The sequence below is a fragment of the Passer domesticus genome, chromosome 9, assembly GCF_036417665.1.
Source record: "Passer domesticus isolate bPasDom1 chromosome 9, bPasDom1.hap1, whole genome shotgun sequence".
In the NCBI taxonomy this organism is placed as follows: domain Eukaryota; kingdom Metazoa; phylum Chordata; class Aves; order Passeriformes; family Passeridae; genus Passer; species Passer domesticus.
In genome coordinates this window covers 30,823,069-30,841,471 of record NC_087482.1, presented here as the reverse complement: position 1 = coordinate 30,841,471, position 18,403 = coordinate 30,823,069, and the positions used below count along the sequence as shown (strand labels likewise).

Sequence of the window (18,403 nt, the reverse complement as noted above, 5' to 3'; positions counted from 1 at the left end):
CAGGCACGGAGGCGGCAGGCGGCTGCCCGCTGTCAGGCTGGCAGAGGCAAAGGGATGGCTGTAAACAAGAGCAAGCCGGTGACTCACCGGGCAGAGCCACAGCCACTGTGCACCCGCTGACACCCAGCTGTGTGTGGCACCGGGCACAGCGGGGTCCTGCCCTGTTACCGAGCCCGAGCACAACACCAAACCCGAGCACAACACCCTCACTGCCACATCCACCTCGGCCTCCCCTCCTGCCCCACGGCAGCAGCACCGCCTGCTTCATCATCCAGCCCACGTAACACGATTTTCCTAGGAAGTGGGGAAATGATATCCAAACATAACCATGACTAAGGCCATGGGCAGAAGTTTTGGTGCACTTGCATCACAGCTGTCAGCCTGTATTACACAAAGTGCCTGGCAAACACGCCAGACCCCGGTGCTCAGAGAGAGCCAGCCCTTCCCAAGGAAGGCCCCAACCAGCCGGCAGCCAAATCTCACGAAGGAAGATAAAAAAGGTGCAGACTGTGTGCTTTTTACGGAGCTGCCCTTAGGAATAAGGGAAGAAGAGCTAACCAGTTAGATCAGTATTTGCCAAAGCTTTTACACCGTTCCTCGGCAAATGGAGAGCACCGAGCCTTGGAGGAGTGAGATGTAAACCCGCCTTCCTACAGACAGTTAAAAAAAAAAAAAAAAAAAAAGTCCATCACAGCACAGCAATCTCCAAAAATAACTCGGCAAGCAAACAGCTGCTGCTACACTACGATTCCCTCTTTCCACGCCACATCTCCCAACCTTTCCTTCACCCAGGGCTGCTCCAGCAGAAGCCGCAATTCCCATTTCCCACCGGCCGAGCTTTCCGAGATGCCGGGCACCCTCACTGCTCGGTGGAGCCGGGAGGGAAAACCCCGACCAGGGCTCCAGGAAAACACACATTCCCCGCTCAGCCGTGCCCTGAGCGCGCAGGGCTCTCTCGGGGCCGCCCCGTGAGGGAAGCGCGGAGCGGGAGGGGAGAAGCGGCGGCGGGGTCCCGGGGGTCCCGGGGGTCCTACCTCGGCAGCGCCGGCCCTGCGGGCAGCGGCCGCGGCGGCGGCAGCCCCACATGGGCGGCGGGCTGGGCTCCGCTCCGCTCCGGCGGAGGCTGGCACGGAGCGCAGGGCCGCGGGGAGCCCCGCGGAGCTGCCCGCGGGTGTGCGCGCCCCGCGCGGGGCGGGGCGGGGCGGAGGCACCGGCCCCGGGCAGCCCCCGCCCGCCGGGAGCCCCCGCTCCGCCCCGCGCCGCCCGCAGCCCGCGGGCTGCCCGGGGGTTTGGGGGAGCAGCTCCCGCACCTCTGCGCGGGCACGGCCGCGGAACCCCCGCACCGCCCGCCCTGCACCCCCGCACCCTCCGCAGCGCACCCCCTGCACCGCACCGCACCGCACCGCTGCGTGTCCATCATCCGCTCCCTGCCTGGACCGCGGCGTCCCGCCGCTGTCTGCTCCCCAGGGCGTCGTGTTTTGTTAAAATGAGAAATTTAAAATAAATAAATTAATAAGAAAAAATTAAGTGGACGTGAGGGAGGCGGGGTGGCTGTAGCCATTTTGGAGAGCTGGGTGTGAATGCAGCCGGGGGGCAGGAGGTGGAGGTTGGCAGTGGCCGGAGGAATGGGGCTCTGCTCAGCTGGGCTCGGGAGCCGCGAGCCCTAGGCCAGGCTCAAGGAGCAGCGAGCCATAGGCCAGGCTCAAAGAACAGTGAGCCCTCAGCCAGGCTCAAAGAACAGTGAGCCTTCAGCCAGGCTCAAGAAGCAGCAAACCCTAGGCCGGGCTCAAGGAGCAGGGAGCCCTTCGGCTGGTCTCAAGGAGCAGTGAGCCCTTGGCCAGGCTCAAGGAGCAGCGAGCTCTAGGCCGGGCTCAAGGAGCAGGGAGCCCTCGGCTGGTCTCAAGGAGCAGCGAGCCCTCGGCTGGTCTCAAGGAGCAGCGAGCCCTTGGCCGGGCTCAAGGAGCAGCAAACTCTAGGCCGGGCTCAAGGAGCAGCGAGCCCTGGGCCGGGCTCAGCAGCACCGCGCAGCTTCTCCGTGGAGCCAGCACTGAGCCAGCCGAGCTCACCGCTCCGAGAGCAGGGCAGGGCAAGGAGAGGAGCCAGGGCCGGATCCATCTCCCCGGGAGCCGGAGCGGTCCCGGTGAAGCCAGCCTGGGCACACAGAGCCCAGCCTGGGCACACAGAGCCTCTACGTGCGCTCGGACAGCCGCCCGCCCGCTTCGGGCTGCAGATTGCGCTGCCCTTGCAAACAGCATCCCTCAGGACACACAGCATTCCTCCTGAAACAAGCTTGAGCTTAATGACAAAAATCCTCAAGGTCTTTATACCATCCTTGGGGTGATACTGAAGTGCGTTTGTTGTTCTGTTCAGGTTGGGACACGTTATTTCTGTGGCTGCCTTTCCTCACGGCTTTGTAGTTTTGTGAGGCTGTCCCCCCGAGGCAGGCATGAACTACATGGGTGTGTGTGGAGGCTTCAGAGCTGTTATCACACTGCGAGTCCTGCGCTGGGGTGAGGAGCTGGAGAGGCAGCACTGTGCTCAGGGGTTATCTGGCTGCCGTGCCTTTGGCCTGCAGAGATAGGCAAACACAAGTGTGGGGAGAGGGAAACACCACTGCACTGGGAGGGGGCCAAACAGGACATGAAGGAAGGTTCAGGAAGCGGCAGTCTGAATCCACTTCCTAGTGAAAAATCAGTAATAATTCCCCTTTTAAGATGAAAATGGTCAACATAAGCAATGGAGTTAAGATTTTTTTGTTTGTTTGTTTTGCGTAAAATTCACATGCAAATTTTCTTTACCTTGTCAAGATGTCTTTTCATCTACCTACACACATCCATCCTGCATCCCAAGTTGTTTCCAAGTGATATAATTGTCTCCAAGTTGACTTAGAGTAAACTCTACGTTTTCTGTCTGGCCAGCTGGTTTCAGACCCCCACTGGCAACATAAGCATTGTAACTATGTTGGCTCTGCTTGGGCACCACCTGACGATTTAAAACTTCAGTTAACAAAGTACAGCTTCTGAGTTGCTTCTAGAAATGAAGCCACATGAAAGAAAGGGTGGTTTGTTGGTGTGGATTTTTTAGACGGGGGGATTGCATGCTTATCTGCAGGTGATGATGCCTCCAGCAATGAGGAAACAGCAGCTGAGATCAGTAGGATGTTCGGTATCCCTTCCTTCACGTGTGTTTGTGTGTGTGGTGGGTGACTCAGGGCAAGAACTGGGTTACTTTCGTTCAAGACCAGACTCCTTCTGCTTCTCCAGAGCTAGGCTGTCACAGCTGAGGGCAAACACAAGAGATTAAGTGTAACACTGTTGGTGCAGTGCTGGGGAAAATTCCTTTTCTTTCGGGGAACTGTCAAAATCCATCTCCTTGTGCAGCCCCTAGAGCTGAACGGCTTCTCCAGGTGCCAGAGTGCAGGTGCTGGGTCTGTGGAGGTGGGAGTCACCTGTGACCACCTTCTGGACAGTACTTAATCCTTATTAATGCTCCATGATTTCATCTGAAGTATTAATGATTAGTTTGCTTTATCTTCTAAGGAGCTCAAGTGACTTTACGTAACTGTGGCCTTTTCCACATTAGCAAAGAGTGTGAAGGAGGGGGATGATGTGGTGGATACTGACAGCCACCACGTCGCTGTGCTGTTCTGGAGCAGAGCATTTGTCACTGGCACAGATGGCATAGCTCAAAACTGGGTTTAGTTAACTCTGCTTTTGGTCACTGACTGCTTCCAGCTTGAAGCAAGGGACACTGGCGTTGTTTGAGAGTTTCTCTGAAAGAAATAGCTTACAATTCTGAGCCCTGGGATAGGAGAGAGGCCCTTTGTTTCATCTGCTCTCCCCGTGAAACATGTTTTAGTCACAGTTTCTGGGCTTAGTGAAACTTTATCCCTATGTTTTATTAAAAAAAAAAAAAAAAGTTTTTTTGCAGCTGGCGTGAAGCAGCAGGTAGTGAGGCACTGCCAGAAATGGAGCTCAGGGGGCTGGGCACTGCAGCAGCTCACCCTCCTGTCCTTGGCCTTAAGAACAAAGAAAATCCAACAAAACCACCCATCTGCAAGGATTCCTTACTGCTTGATGCTGGTAAAAAGGTTCAGAGTGATCCCCCTGTCCCCCTGGGCAGCGAGGTGCGGCTCAGTGTCAGCCAGAAGCCTCCCCTCCTCTTGGCAGAACAAAAGGGAAGGCAGCCTGTACCCCTGCTGCTGGGCAGAGCCTGCAGGGCATCAAACAGCCCTTTCTGGCTGTGCTCTTGTGTTCAACCGTGTTTATCCTCCCCCACAGCATTTTTTCCAAGGTGGGAAGGCACACCTTGGCCTTTGTGTGCAGCAGCTGCCCCCCACAAAAGCTGTGCCGCAGGGTGCTAACTGTGCACAGGACTTCAGTGTTCTTAAAAGCAAAGCACACTAAATCACTGATAAACCAGGGCAAGCATTAACAGCAAAACTTGCTAGAAATCTTGAGTTTTACCCAAAATCTGTGTAGCCAACCACTGATGAGATTGTTGAGATTTTGTCCAGATTGGTGAAGTGTAGTCAATTTGGCCAGTGGAACTAGGAACAGATTCATGGGGGAAAAAATAAATCTGATAATTCATTTGCATTTAGGAGAACACAGCAGGAGAGAAGAGTGTTCAAGGTGAATACTAAGAGTTTCTGCCTGGGATGTTTGACCCCTGCTTGTGCTTGGATAAAGTGAGCAAGCAGGGTCATCCATTTGGAAAATGTTTGACTTAGTCCTGTGCCTTTCTCAAAAATAGTTAAATTGGAAAAATTGCTGCACTTACAGGCCTTGGAAAATATTTTTCCCTGCATGTGGCTTTGTGGTTTCAAGGAACTGAAGAGAAGGCCACAAAAATATATTTTTCCTTCAGCTGCTTGGCAAGGGAAATCATCTGATGGGGCTTATCAAAGCAACATGGCTGGGACAGGCCTGGACTGCCTGGGGACACCAATCCTATTGGCTGTGTTTTTCACAGGTCACATTCCTCCTGCTCTAATGGGAGCCAATATTTTTTACCTCTGGATGACAATAATTTAAAGATGAGTAAATCAATTGGATTTTTGTTCCTCAGCTTCATTGGAAGGTTTGAGCTGTGGGGTGCTTTGTTAAATTCCTTGGAAATTGTCCACATGCAGGATTGCACTACATTCAGTTCAGCCAGATAACACAATTCTTTCTTAAAGATATATTTGCAATTTTTACCCAAATTATAAGTGTGCAGGAGAAGAATAAAAGGAAGAAACCAACAGGTGAACCAGCAAGCAAAAGTTAATACAATTATTCATGTAGTCACCTTGTAGTCACTGCACATGCTGTACCTTTTTTTTTTTTTTCATTTCTCTGAACTGTTTATTTTGACTACAAGATCTTAAAAAATCAGGTGTATCTTTGTCCTGAAGCACAGGAGCATGTAAAGGTACCCCAAGACTGGAGACTTAAAATATTTGGGAAGCCTTATCTTTTTGAGTGGGAATTCTCATCTCCAGTCTGGTCAGACCCCAGGAGCTTGCCTGGCCTTTCTCAGGCTCTTTGGAAGAGGCAAATCTTGTTATGTGCATTGCTGGAGTGCTTGTTGTGCTATTTTTACGCTGCTCAGTTTTTGTATGTGCAGCTGTAGTCAAGTGTTGCTTCTTGATCCCAGACAACTGAGATTTTCCATAACCTTTGACTAAGAAAAAATGTATCTTTAATCACAGCTCCCCTTCACAACAGGCAGCATGTAAGAAGATTATATAAATATTATATTAAGCACATTTTTTGGCAAATTGCTTGCATTGGTGTTGCATTTCTTTCCACCAGTGTCTGGGTGATAGAAGAAATAAAGGACGAGCTTGGGCCATAAAGGAAATTAATACTCTGGTGTGTGTCTCTTCTGTCTTGGGGATTCCTTATCAATTAACTGCCTTGTTAAAATAACTCTGACATTGATTTATCTACCAAGAACCCAAATCAGGCCATTTTAAAGATTAATCCCCCCTTACTCTTGGTTATTGGTAGGTATTTGTGGTAAACTTGCATAGGTAGAAATAATTATTCCTTGCTTAGAAAACAAAGATAAGGTGCTTTTTTTTTTTTTTTTTTTTTTTTTTTTTTTTTTTTTTTTAGCTGGCAGAAAATTAGCATTCATACTATGCCTTCTAATCACAGCTGAAGTGGGGAAGATTTCATTACCCTTCTGACCAACATCCTGAAGCTAACCCTGAAGATTAGCTCCAAGTAGATTTTGGTGGGAATTCTTCTTGGGCTCACCTGGTTTCAGACACTGATGAGACACTGATGACAGATTTTCAAGTTATTTCATTCAATTTGAATGTAATTACTGATTCAACAAATTCTATGAGTGGATGAACAAGTGTCAATCCATGAAATAAAAAGCAATATAGGTGTTTGTCCACGTGAATAAATGCAGCACGGATTTATGACAGAGAATCTGTTTCATTCAACTAATTTTGGTAGGGTGGCAGAGGTGCAGAGAGGAAAGGGCACCTTTGGAGGGCTCTCTGTTCTAGCCCAGTGAAGAGTCACCTGTGCCCCAGGAGCTGATTTATGCAGTCGGGGAGAGCAGACCCACACTCCAGGGTCACCACCTCCACTGTTTAATAAAAGGAAAATAAGAGTAAACAGAGACCACCCTCTTTCCCAGCTGCCTGGAAGACAAGGCAGCAAACACCTACCTCTGTGCTTACTCTGCTGCTGCTTTGCAGAGCCCACAGTCCCCAGGGCACGCGGGGTGCCCGTGTTCAGGCAGCCACGGTGGTTCTCACACCGTGCTGCTGTGTGAGATTCAGGCTGTCTGCACCTCTGCCCTCGCCGGGCTGCATGCTGCCAGTTGTCCATGTCCTCTCACTCTCCTTACAGATTTGTTGCTATGGTGAGAAAATCCAAGCCTTAAATATTGAACTCCCTGCCTGTTATCTCAGCTGGTATCTGCGGGTATCAGTTGGTGTGTATGAAAACAAATAAGATAATAAAGAATACATGCTTTGCACTGTGGGCAGGTTCTGCCTCCAAATTTTGGGGTTTTTTTTTCCCTGCTTCAATTCTAACTTGGTTTGTTTGCTGAAATTAACCTTGAACTCTGCCCAACAGCACAGAGGATTACAACTGTTTATGTCTTAATTGGGGAATAGGACCAGTAACCTGTCAAATCAGATTTTTCCTCTTGAGAAGTTACAGTCAAATGCAGGACAGTTCCCACAAAATGTTTTGCTATATTATTTGGTGTTTGCCTGAAGTCTGCACCAGCAGATTACAGCAGAGTTTGGAGCACTAGATGGCTTTGTGCTTAACATGTTACTGGAGGAAAATGAGTTTACAAGGTGCTGTACACAGTGCAAGCCAGCAGCTTCACTGGGAGCACTCCCAGGGCCTCCCTCTGACCTCCTCGGGCTGTTGATAACGCTCCTGCTGATTTACTAATGCCAGCACAGGACACTGCTCAGCCTGTTTCAAAGCCCCAGGGTGGAAAATAACTGGGAGGGAAGTTGCTGCCAAATCAGAGCGGCGGAGATGCTGCAAATAGGACAAGTGTTCTGCCGCTGACGGTCCCACCAGCAGTGAAAAAACACAAACTAGACTTTCCTCAAGCAGAAAACCTGGAAGCCCTTGCACCCCACGGAGCAGCCCTGCCTGAGGCTGGCCGGGAGCACTCGCAACAAAGGAGCTGCTGCTGCGCCCACATTCTTGTGGTGCAAGTCCTGCTCTGCTGCCCAGCCCCAGGAATGGCAGAGCGAAAAAGCTCTGGAACAAAGCGGGACACGTTCTCCAGAGCAGAGGCATTTTTGTTTGTACAGCATCAAGCAAGGTCTGCTGTTTGTGCTGGATGTTTAAACACTCGCTGGGAGCCCACAAACGGTGCTTCGGGGCTTACTTTTGTTTTTTTCCAAGTAACTTCTGAAATTGCAATCTGGTGAATCAGAGGAATGAAGGCTGATATTCCTGCTAGTTCTCGGAAACAAGGGATGTCAGGTCCAGGGCAGTAGCAGGGTCTGTGGCCCCTGAAGACCACTTTAGATCTTTTTCGTAAATATGGTTTGTTTTTTATAAATCTTTTCACCTTTTCTAGAAATGCCTGAGCAAGGGAAAATGTTTGGAGTGGGTGATTTTCAAACAAAACAGAGATACAAAGGCATTTTAAGAAAGAGCCACTTTCTCTTTAGGTAATTGGTAGCTTGAAAATTTTGTGTTCAAGTTGGCTCTGAGTGAAACAGGGGGGTTGGGATACAGTCTGGCATTCAAGCTCTGGAAATTATTTCTGTTGGAGCTGATGTTTCACTTTTGAAACAACAATCAGAACTGAACTTTGCACTTGGAAAAGAAGCGGCAAGTTTTAGTTAAAAGCATTAACGGGAAAGCCATGAAGCCTTGTGCACACCTTCAGTGCTATTGGCATATGGGGTTGCTTTATTCAAAGCCAAATAAACCTCTGCTGCTCTGGGTGGCCCCTCAAGCTGCTCCCAGGCTCAAGTGGCATTGGAGGCAGTTTCTGTGCTGCTGCTGCCTCCTCCTCCTCCTCCTCCTGGTCTCATGTTTCTCTGGGGTGTCTCTGAGTGCCCTTTGCTGCTGGGTGAGCTGCTCACCTGGGAGCTTTGGGCTCAGCAGAGCAGCGTGTGTTTGGGAGCTGGGGTCAGTCTGCTTTCTGCAACTGCAGCCAAAGAGTGACCCAAACCTGCCCCAGCCTCCTCTGTGCCTTAGAGCTGCCATGTGTGTGCACGCCCACCAAGCAACCTGAGCTCTCAGTGACCAGCCCTGCGTGCTCCAGCCTCCGCTGCAGTGCCAGTGCAATAAAGGGCATTTTAAAGACCCACGTGCCATCTCTGTAATTTCAAGACATACAGTTGCTGTGATCTGCTTTTGGGAAGGATTTCTTTCTTCCAAGAGAGGTTTGTGCTTGTACATCAGGAGAAGCTCAGCATCCAGCTGGAAGAGATGCAGAAGTGGTCTGGAAGGACCTGCTCCACATACTCCCAATTTTGGTTTTATGGCTTCAGTCCATGTCTTTGGATGAAGTGAAATGCAACAGCAAATGATAGCTAATTGGGTCCTAAAACAACTTCTGAAGTGTCAAAATACATCACCTGCTTGGTCATCTAACCATAGGTGTGGGCTGTTAATCCAAGGCAAAACTGAAAACAATGTCTTAGTGTGGGACTAAACTGATTTCTAACAACATGGGAAATATCTCTCTATACAGATTCTGAATTTTTTAGTCAGGGAAACTAGGCAGATGAGAACTTTTTTTATTAGGCAAATAACAGGCCACTGATTTCCTGCTTGTATCTGAAAAGCCTGTGAATTTTTTGAAAGGCCTTCCATGTGTTTTACATAAAACTTAATCTACACCTTACCCTTCAGCTGAACTACTTATGTCCTGGTTACATCAAAGCATTTAAAGGCTCCTCACTACAGGTATCTTCATTCTAGATTGTAAAATTACCATTCTACCTTCAGAACACTCAGAACTTAAATTCTGTCTGTTTGGGATAGTTAACTATGGTAAATATTTGGGACTATTTATGGAGACATGAGGCTTAAGCAGTGCAGACAAAAAATAATGAGTAATTGAAATTAAAAATGTGGCATGTAAGGACAGTTCTAAGTGACAGTCTCCCTTCATTTCTTAGAGCAGCACGTGGAAAAAGCCTAGAAATTGATTCAGTGTGAAGCCTGTACCGCAGGGGACAGGTGAGCTCTGCACACAGCAGGTTCATCAGTCACGCAGAGGGCAGAAAACAGGAGCTGCTGTGCCAACACCGTGAGCAATCCCCCGAGAGGCAGAGCTGTGACCCACACACAGGCTGTGCCCGGCTGCTCTCCAGCACACCCCAGCCCAGCGTGGGCTGGCTCTGGCAGGCTGCCTTTGCACAGCCAGACACGTGCACAGGTTTTCAGACCTGGAAAAAACACCCAGCAGATGTTCCGTGCTTCCACATTGTCTGCTGGAACCACATGCAGTGCCTTTCTGTCTCCACTCCTCAGAGTCTGGAGCAAAGCAAGCTGAATTACATGAAATCCAGTGTTTTGGGTGGTTTTAGACACAGTATGAGGGGCAAGGACAGAAGAAGAGCTACAATAAATAGGATGAATAAAGCAAATCCCCTTACATATTCAAAGCTATTATTTGAAAGTGGCAAACTGCATTCATGCCTAAGCTTGCATTATTTCAATAACAAGAAAAGGAGCTGTTTCAAGAAATAAGAGAAGTCTGTCACTTCCCGGCCTCACTTTTCTTTAAGAAAAGCCACAAACCCACACCTGGAGACAGGGTTTCTGCAGGGCTTCTGTGGCTTCTGACAGTGCCAGAGCCTCTGCAGCTCCTGAGGAAATGTCTCTTTCCTGATGCCCACCTCAGTGCTCAGTTTGGTTAATGGATTGAGATAATACTGTCCGGAGAACCTCAGACCAGCCCCCAGTTAGGCACCAGTAGCTGAATACTTGCAGCATATTAAATTACCTGAAGTTGCAAGCACACAGCTCTGATCCCTTCCAGGCATAAGGAAGACTTGAAAATCATGGTAATTTTCTTTGTGTGAATAGCAAGGTGAACTTTGCTTTCCATTTCAGCATTTAATACAGGGCAAATATCAGATTTCCTGCAGCTTGGGAGGAGCGTGTTTGAGTGCTCATGTAAGTTAAATCACATTTCACATACAAAAAATACTAAGATAATATTGTTTCCTACATTAACATACAACATTTACCAAGCTATCTCTATAAGAATTAGATAAAACTATTAATTCTGGGCCAAAATTCAATTATGACTATTTTTTCAGGGGCCCCCAGCTTGTCAAAGAGCTTGGTAATAACAGAGTGTATGTTTCTGAAAGCTGGGAATCCAAAGGCCTAATTATGTTTCCAGTGGTACCTTCTCAGATCCTCCTCAATGCAATAGTAAGAAGGGGACATAAGAAATGTAGTAACTCTGCAATGGTTTACACCAACCAGCTTACAAATTAAGGGTGCAGCTTTGTATGTCCCCAGTACACACAGAGTGCCATGCAGTGCAGTCCCCAAAAGGAGAGATTACCTGAATTAGAGCCTAAAATCAGAGAAATGAGCATGTGATTTCCCCACCCCAAGATGAAGATCCAGAGGAAGATGCCAACATCTTTATCTCAGCTGGGCCAGGGTTTCATGCCTTCTCCCAGCTGCCTTGAAATAGGTATAGTTAAGTTTGTGGCCTGGGTTACAGATATCAGTGCTTTTGCATTATCATTTGTGGGCTTAACTGCTTTGCATATGGTTATCCAGGGGAAAATCAAAGTGGGGACATTGGTTTCAGGCCACTCTGTGCACAGTGAGGGGTTGGAGCACACCCTCCCTCAGCTACAGCCACACAATCACTTCTGTTCACCCCCTTTGCCTCCACTCTTTGGCCATTCCCCATCATTCTTCCACTTCTCATCCTCTTCCCCCATCATCCCCTCTCTCTTCCTGTGTCTTTTCCCATAAACTTTCTTTTTTCCTTGTGGTTTCTCTAGGCATTACTTCCCAAGCTCCCAGCCCAAAGGACAGCCCTTGGCAGCATCACAAGGCAGCAGAGGTGCTCCAGGAGGACCCTGCCACCCCAAAACCTGCTGCAGCAGAAGACAAGGAGACACTTGCTGGTGCTTTCTGGTTTTATTAAGAGTCCCACAGTCAGGTTCTCAACCCCATGGCAAGGGTGCTGCGGTGGTGTCACCTGTCTGCCCCAGTGTCCCCAAGGTGGGAGCACTGCATGGGGGGTCACTGAGCAGAGCCCTGGGTGTCACAGCGGGGTCCCTGCCACTTGTCATAGCACTGGCAGCTGAACTCCGTGGCCAGTTTGGAGATGTCCTCCCCAGGCTCCAGGCTCTGAGCCTCCAGCCAGGGCTTGCCAGCACGCAGGTGGATGGAGAAGCGGGAGGGGTCCAGGTGCAGGTAGCCCTGCCGCTTGTCCTGGCGCACGCAGCGGCCCCGGCCGGAGCACAGGGCCTGGCTGCACAGGTCAGCACTGGCTGTCACATTGACGATGTAGTGGCCCAGGGGCCCCTCCACATAGTCCTTCAGCCTCAGACACATCTCCTGCAATGGTATCCGGTGTCACAGCCCTGCACAGCTGAGGAACTGGGGGTCCCTGCTGACAGGGACTGGTGCCACTGTCTGCACTCACCTTGGAGGCGCTGTAGTCCAGGCTGCCCCAGAAGATGATGCCAGCAGCACCCTGAGCCGCGCTCTCCCCGATGGTGTTCATCAGGTCCTCCTGCACCCACGGGCAGAGGGGAAGTCAGCAGTGCCCAAAGCCCCCACACAGCCCCAGCAGAGATAAAGACTCCCTGGTGCCAACCCATCAGCCCAAGATGTGCCCGCTACCCCCACATCCCCATCACCTGGGAAAGGAAGTGCAGAGTGCGCTCGAAGGTGATCTGGGAGTAGGGCAGGACGGGGATGGCACTGTCAAGGATTCCCTGCTGCACTGCGAAAGCCTCGGCCACGCGGTGCCGGACATAGGCAAGGACCTTGTTGGTGCCATTGAGGCAGAGGGGCAGGTAGATGCTGGGGTAGAGCGCCCTGCTGCTCCTCCAGAGCCAGGACAAATTCTTGTTCCTCTGCTGCTCCACATCTGGGCACGTCCCGTTGTAGGGCAGGCTGTCAAAGTGGTTGTTGTAGCAGTCGGGGAAACCATAGAAGCCCCAGTAGGCGCTGGGGCGGAGGCTCTCGCCCAGCCACAGGGTCTTGTTCATGAAATCGCAGGCGCTCTTCTCAAACTGCTGCTTGGCCATCTCCTCCACCTCCTTGGGAGGCCACTGCGGGTGCTGCTGCTGCACCAGCTCCTCCGACTTCTGCTGGTAGATCTCCATGGAGTCCCAGTTGCGGATCCACAGCGGGCGCCACTTCTCCCAGTCGATGACAGCCAGCCCACTGTAGTCAGGGCTGGCCAGGGTCACCTTGATGTCCTGGGTGGCCTGGTGGATGTGAGCCTCCAGGCTGGCATTTTGTGGGAGCCCCCCATTCACTGGCACCCCCTCAGGTGTGTAGTAGGGGAAGAGACCCATCTTGTCGCTGTAGAAGAGGGTGATGTCCTGCCCAGTGAAGGACTGCCCGTCATTGGCCAACACATCAAAGACCTCCAGGCTGAGGGTGACATTGTACAGCTCGGCGCAGCGCTCAGTGGGGATGTTCCAGATGGTGACAAAGGGTCGGTTGACGAGGACAGGACCGGGGCCCCCAGCGTGGGCCAGGGCAGGCAGGAGCAGCAGGAGGAGCCAGCAGGACCACGCTGATGCCATGGTGCTGGTGTGCTCAGGGTGAGTCCTGGAGCTGCCTGGGGAGCTTCCTGCTGAAGCTTTTATCCCCAAGTCAGGACCGGCATTAATCCACACCTCCGTTCCCTAGCGGTGCCGGTCACCCAGGGTCACCTCTTCCACTTCCTCAAAGTCCCCTGAATTTATCAGCAGCTGGAGCCCAGCAGAGCGGCCCCGGAGTGGGACAGCAGCGTCAGCCCCGCGGAATGAGCGGCGGCGGCGGGCTCGGCTGGGAAGGAATGCGCAGAGTCAACACCCCATGACTGGCCGGCGATGAGTGGGCTGGAAAGACAAACAGCCACGGACGGGGCGGGGGGAGCAAGGTCACGGTGATGGACGCGGGCTGCGCCGGGCGGGCGCCGCTCGCCATGCCCTGGCGGGAGGAGGGCACTGCCGGGAGGGAGCTCACGGCACCGGGCGCGACACAGCCCGCGGTGGCACGGGACACTCCCGCGTGGGCACTGCAGCCACAGGAGGGCACGGCCCGGGGCCACTCACAAGAGGCACTGAAAGGCACGGCCTGGGGATATCCACAGCGCAGGACAGAGCCACAGCGAGCGCGGCACGGGGACTCACAGCAGCCGCGGAGCGTGGGCAGGGAGGTGGCTGTGCCACGCGGGGCCGCTCCATGCCCACGGGCACCCCTCAGGACCGGGCAGTGGCCCGAGAGGCTGCACGGGCATAGGCAGAGCAGGGCAGTGTCGAAGACAAGGAGCCACGCCAGGGCACCGCTGGGGGACACTCGTGACACGGGACAGCGGAGCTCGGGGGCGGGCGCGGCCCACGGCTGTCCCCGGCCCCGCGGGGCTGAACCTCCCGCGGGCCGTGGCGCACAGCACGGTGTCCCACACGGCGATCGCGGTCCCGGGGGCTGCAGCCCCGCATCCCGGACACTGCCGGGGCCGGGGAATCCCGCTGGGGGCGGGACCGGGCGGGGCCGCGGCTCCACGTGGGTGGCCCGGCCGTGGCTGCCCACGCGGCTCCGGCCCCGCGGGGCCCTCCGCCCCTTCCCCGAGCGGCTCCGGCTCCGCGGGGCAGTTCCCAGCACAGCAGAGCTTTCCCCGAACTGCACATCAGCACGCTCCGCTTCCGCACGCCCGTCCCGGCGATTGTGACCGCGAGTCGAGTGACCCGCGCCCGCCTCGCCCCAAATCACACCCCCACACACGCCCCCACAGCTCTCAGTCTGACCCAGCTTTATTCGAGGTAAAGCACTTCAGTGTGGGGCAGCACACGGGGGATCAGCACCACGCAGCACCCGCTCCCCGCCCCCGTGTCCCTCTTGCCCCCATCCCTCTCCTTACAACAGGAGAGGGGTCCCCCGCCTCCCCCCATCCCCATGAAAGGCACCTGCACTGCAGCAGGGTGGGCAGAGATGGGGCAACCGCAGAGCTCTTCCCCCACGCCACCACAGCGAGGGACAGCCCTCCGTAATTAGCTGCCTCCCAGGCAGGGTAGGGATATCTTAAATAGGCTCCTCCTACACCGCCACAGAAAGGGGCAGCTCAGTCCAGGGGCGGGCAGCACCAGCTCGCAAGCAGCAACAGCACCCCGAGTCCCAGCGGTGCCAAAGGGCCAGGGGCATCACTGCGGGGCCCAGCGCGTGTCTGGCAGCCGCTGCCCTGCCAGCCCTGGTAGCAGTGGCAGTGAAAGTGGGTCCGTAGGAACAGTATGTCAGCAGGGGAGAGCTGGCCCTCCGCCCAGAAGAGGGGGCGCTCGGGGTGGTCGGCATCCCGGCGCCGCAGCTGGAAGTTGGTGGAGTTGAGGTGGAGAAAGACATCGGCATGGCTGTCCTGGCGCAGGCAGCGACCCCGGCCCTGGCACAGCGTGGTGCTGCACAGCTCTGCTGCTGTCGTGACATTCACAATGTAACGTCCCAGGTCCCCCTCCAGGTAGTTTTTCATGAACTGGCACAACTCCTAGGGAAAGGGAAGAGCCAGGGTGAGACCCAGGGAGGAGTAACTCAGATGAAGAGGAGAGCTCAGCCACTGGTCCTCCCCTGGGGCAGGTGATCCCTCCACCCATCCACCTCCCACACTGACCCCAAACTTACCCGGTTTCTGGTGTCCACTGCATCACCCCAGAGAATGGCCCCAGCTGCACCCAGTGCTGCACTCTCTCCGATGGTGGAGATCAGGTCTGCCTGTGGGGACAGGGTCTGGTTAGTCAGAGGTCACAGAGCCCATGCAGCACCCACAGCCCCAGCAGGGTGTGCTCCAAAGTGTCCACTGCAGGATCAGGGACCCAATCCAGCTCCAGGGAAAAGGGACTGTCCCAGCAACTTGGGGACAAGGCTTCCCAACACTGCCCTCCTCCTCAGGGGCTAAGCCAGCACAGCACAGGGGCTGTGGGCACACACACCTCAGGGTCCTAGCTGCCAGGACCTGAGTCCTGCAGTACATCCCAGGCAGCTCCCTGGAGATAATCACCACTGGTGCCAGTCCTGCTGCCAGACATCCCATCCATAAGGGAAACAATTTGTGGCACCCCATCATCCACCCCAGAGAAGGGCTGAGCTGGGGGTCCTAGGAGAGGACACACTCCTCCTGCTCCCTGGGGCCAGCTGCCAGCCCCATGCCAAATGGTGCTGCTTCCCACCACATGGAAACAGTCAAACCATGTGCCAGTAACACCATGAGTGCCGACACCAGCCTCCAGAGCCACCGTGCTCCATGGGAGCAAGGTGCAGCACACAGTCAGAGGAACCGCCTCAGCTGACCCCAGAGCCCAGCAGCACAGGGCTTGGAATGAGGATGTCCCAGTGGCACAGCCCTACCTGGCTGAGCACATTCAGCTTGCGGATGTAGGTGGGCCGGGTGTAGACGAAGACGGGCAGGGAGTAGTCATCGTGGTGCTTCTGGGAGATGCGCATGGCCTCCATCACCCGCGCCCGCACAAACTTGCGGCTGTTGGGAGTGGAGTCCAGGAGCGGGTCGAGGTAGATGGAGGGGTAGAGCGCCATGCTCTCCTTCCAGAGCCACTTCAGCTGGTCATTGCGAGACTTCTCCACGTCTGGGCACTGCCCGGTGTAGCTCTCCTTGTTCTTGCTGTAGTCGTGGTTGTAGCAGTCAGGGAAGAGGTAGAACCCCCAGAGCTGTTTGGGTCGGAAGCTCTTGGCCTTGCGCAGGGTTTGGACCATGAACTCCTGGGCAGCCAACTCGAACTCATACGCTGCCTGCTTGTTCACCTTCTCAGGGGGCCAAGAGGGCTGACGCTGTGACACCAGTTCCTGTGATGCGTCCCGGTAGATATCCTTGGGCTTCCAGTTGCGAGCCCAGACAGGTCGCCACTCCTCCCAGTCGATGACAGCCAGCCCTTCTTTGGTGGATGAGCGGATGTACTTATCGATGCCCTCCTGGAGGCGGGCGAGGTGCTCGGACAGGCTGCTGTTTTGGGGGACACCACCATTGACGGCCACACCTTGACGGGTGTAGTAGGGGTAGAGTCCCAGGCGTTCCTTGTAGAAGATGGTGAGGTTCTGCCCCACGAAGCCCTCGTTGGGGGAGGCGTACAGGTCGAAGATGCTGAAGTCGAACGACACCTGGAAGCGGGGCTTGCAGTCCTGAGTGGGCACATTCCAGGCCACGAGGAAGGGCCGGCGGGTGAGATGGGGAGCGGCCGACGGCTTCTCGGGGGGCTGGCGGGCCAAGGCCAGCAGGGCCAGCCAGGGAACAGCCACCGCCGCCGCGCAGCCCCCGCGCATCCTGCCCGACAGGACCTGGGGGCGGCGGGAGAACACAGTCAGAGAGCGGGGCCGGCAGGAGGGGGTGCAGGCAGGGGCCGATCTGCCCGCACCCCCCAAAGCAGACCCTGATCCGAGTCCCCTCCGGGGGCAGAGAGCTCCCGGGAAGTGCGGGCAGAGCCCCGGCTGAGGGCTGGCTCTCGGGAATCCCGGTCCCAAGCGGCTTCGCCCGCCCGTGCTCTCCCGGCTGCCGGCGCGGCGCTGCCTTTGTTCGAGCCGGGCAGACAAAGCGCCGGGGCGCGGCCCCCGGCGGCCCCGCTCCGCTCCCGCTCCCCGCGCGGCTCTCACCGCGCCTCAGGCCATCCCCCGCCGCGGGCTCCTCAGCACCGCCGCCGCCCCCCCGCCGCCGCTTTTAAACCTTCCGGCACGCACCACCCGCGGGGGTGCCGGCCCCGCCCCCGCGCCCCGCCCGCCCCGCGCCGCGCAGGGCTGGCGGCACCGACCATGGCGGGGCCCCGCGCTCCGGACGGCGGCGGAGCCTCGCCGCACGCACACACCGCCGTGGGGCCGCGGTACCGGGCACCGGGGAGTCATCCCCCTGTCCCGCCGAGATTGGTACGGCCCGGGAGGACCCGTCCCCCCCACGCGGCGGAAAGGGGCGGGGCGGGGCCGCGGTTGCGGCCGGCAGGGGGCGCCACGGTTGGCGGGGGAGCGCGGGGCTGAGGGGCCCGGGGGGCCCGACCCGCGGTGACGGCGGCACGGGGCTGACCCCAGCGGGGTGCGGTGGTGCTGTCCCCTGGGGGATGGTGGTATCCCCAGGGTCGTGGTCACTCCAAAACCACAGTGGACCGCAGATTGGTGGTGACCCCAGGGCGGTGGTGTCGCCAGAATCATCACCACTCCAAAGTGGGGACTCTGGAATGGTGGTGACCCCAGGATGGCATACCAGGATCATGTTGTCCCTAAAAAGTTGGTGATCCTACAATGGTGGTGACTCCAGAGTGTTGGCAAGCCGGAATGCTGGTGTCCTCAATGTTGGTGACACACGAAGAGCAGTGTCCCTGCAAGAGCAGTGTCCCCAGGACGGTGGTGACCCCAGGGCGGTGCTGTGCCGGACAGGACATCCTGTGCAGGGCTGGGGCAATCGGTGCTGCTGACTCAGCCACGGCCCCGTGGCTTTCCTGCCTGGAGAGGACAAGGGTGTAACAGGGCTGGGGGGGCTTCCTTCCCAGAGCGCAGCTGAGGCTCCTGCCGGTCCCCTCCGGCAGGCAACAGGACAGGCAGGGCTCAGGGACCAGCCTTGTGGCATGTGGCAGTCCCCATGTGCTGCCTGTCCCCCGCCTGCTCCGGCCAGGGCTGGCCCCGTTGGGCTGAGGGCCATCGGGGTGCCCCTGCGCAGGAAGCACCAGACTGCGAGGGTGTGTCGGGGCCGACAGGGGAAGGAAGCGGGATTGAATCTA

General features: G+C 55.3%; 3 protein-coding genes across 4 annotated transcripts in view; all 3 read right to left on the bottom strand.

Annotated features, from left to right (window-relative positions):
- The window catches only part of LOC135307858 (6-phosphofructo-2-kinase/fructose-2,6-bisphosphatase 4), a 50,110-nt gene extending 48,897 nt beyond the window's left edge, over positions 1-1,213 (bottom strand). Inside the window, exon 1 of the mRNA XM_064432386.1 lies at positions 1,035-1,213. Within this exon, the coding sequence (XP_064288456.1) occupies positions 1,035-1,086 (52 nt within the window). The 5' untranslated portion in view covers positions 1,087-1,213. The remainder of the gene's footprint in view (positions 1-1,034) is intronic.
- Positions 1,214-11,603: 10,390 nt separating this feature from the next.
- Positions 11,604-13,476, bottom strand: HYAL1 (hyaluronidase 1). The gene is made up of 3 exons (XM_064431865.1): positions 12,347-13,476; positions 12,130-12,219; positions 11,604-12,041 (listed from the first exon to the last, which is right to left on the bottom strand). The coding sequence occupies exons 1-3, from the start codon at positions 13,244-13,246 to the stop codon at positions 11,724-11,726; spliced, it is 1,308 nt and encodes a 435-aa protein (XP_064287935.1). The 5' UTR covers positions 13,247-13,476; the 3' UTR covers positions 11,604-11,723.
- Positions 13,477-14,434: 958 nt separating this feature from the next.
- On the bottom strand, positions 14,435-17,464 carry HYAL2 (hyaluronidase 2). 2 transcript variants are annotated; one of them, XM_064432376.1, is made up of 4 exons: positions 17,447-17,464; positions 16,038-16,979; positions 15,315-15,404; positions 14,435-15,180 (listed from the first exon to the last, which is right to left on the bottom strand). In XM_064432376.1, exons 1-4 carry the CDS (start codon positions 17,447-17,449, stop codon positions 14,767-14,769), a joined length of 1,449 nt encoding a protein of 482 aa, XP_064288446.1. In that variant the 5' UTR covers positions 17,450-17,464; the 3' UTR covers positions 14,435-14,766. The 2 variants fall into 2 exon arrangements, with proteins under 2 accessions (XP_064288446.1, XP_064288447.1); XM_064432377.1 differs by lacking the exon at positions 17,447-17,464 and adding an exon at positions 17,292-17,367.
- Between the last annotated feature and the right edge of the window lie 939 nt (positions 17,465-18,403).

What these genes read in the sequence shown, in the direction of transcription:
- HYAL1 (XM_064431865.1), bottom strand. Translation starts at nt 13,246, where the DNA reads ATGGCATCAGCGTGGTCCTGCTGGCTCCTCCTGCTGCTCCTGCCTGCC. An exon ending in CTCTGCACTTCCTTTCCCAG is followed by an intron (nt 12,220 to 12,346) that starts GTGATGGGGATG and finishes CCGTGGGTGCAG; the next exon opens with GAGGACCTGATGAACACCAT. An exon ending in TGGACTACAGCGCCTCCAAG is followed by an intron (nt 12,042 to 12,129) that starts GTGAGTGCAGAC and finishes ATACCATTGCAG; the next exon opens with GAGATGTGTCTGAGGCTGAA.
- HYAL2 (XM_064432376.1), bottom strand. An exon ending in AGCTGAATGTGCTCAGCCAG is followed by an intron (nt 15,405 to 16,037) that starts GTAGGGCTGTGC and finishes CTGTCCCCACAG; the next exon opens with GCAGACCTGATCTCCACCAT. An exon ending in CAGTGGACACCAGAAACCGG is followed by an intron (nt 15,181 to 15,314) that starts GTAAGTTTGGGG and finishes CCCTTTCCCTAG; the next exon opens with GAGTTGTGCCAGTTCATGAA.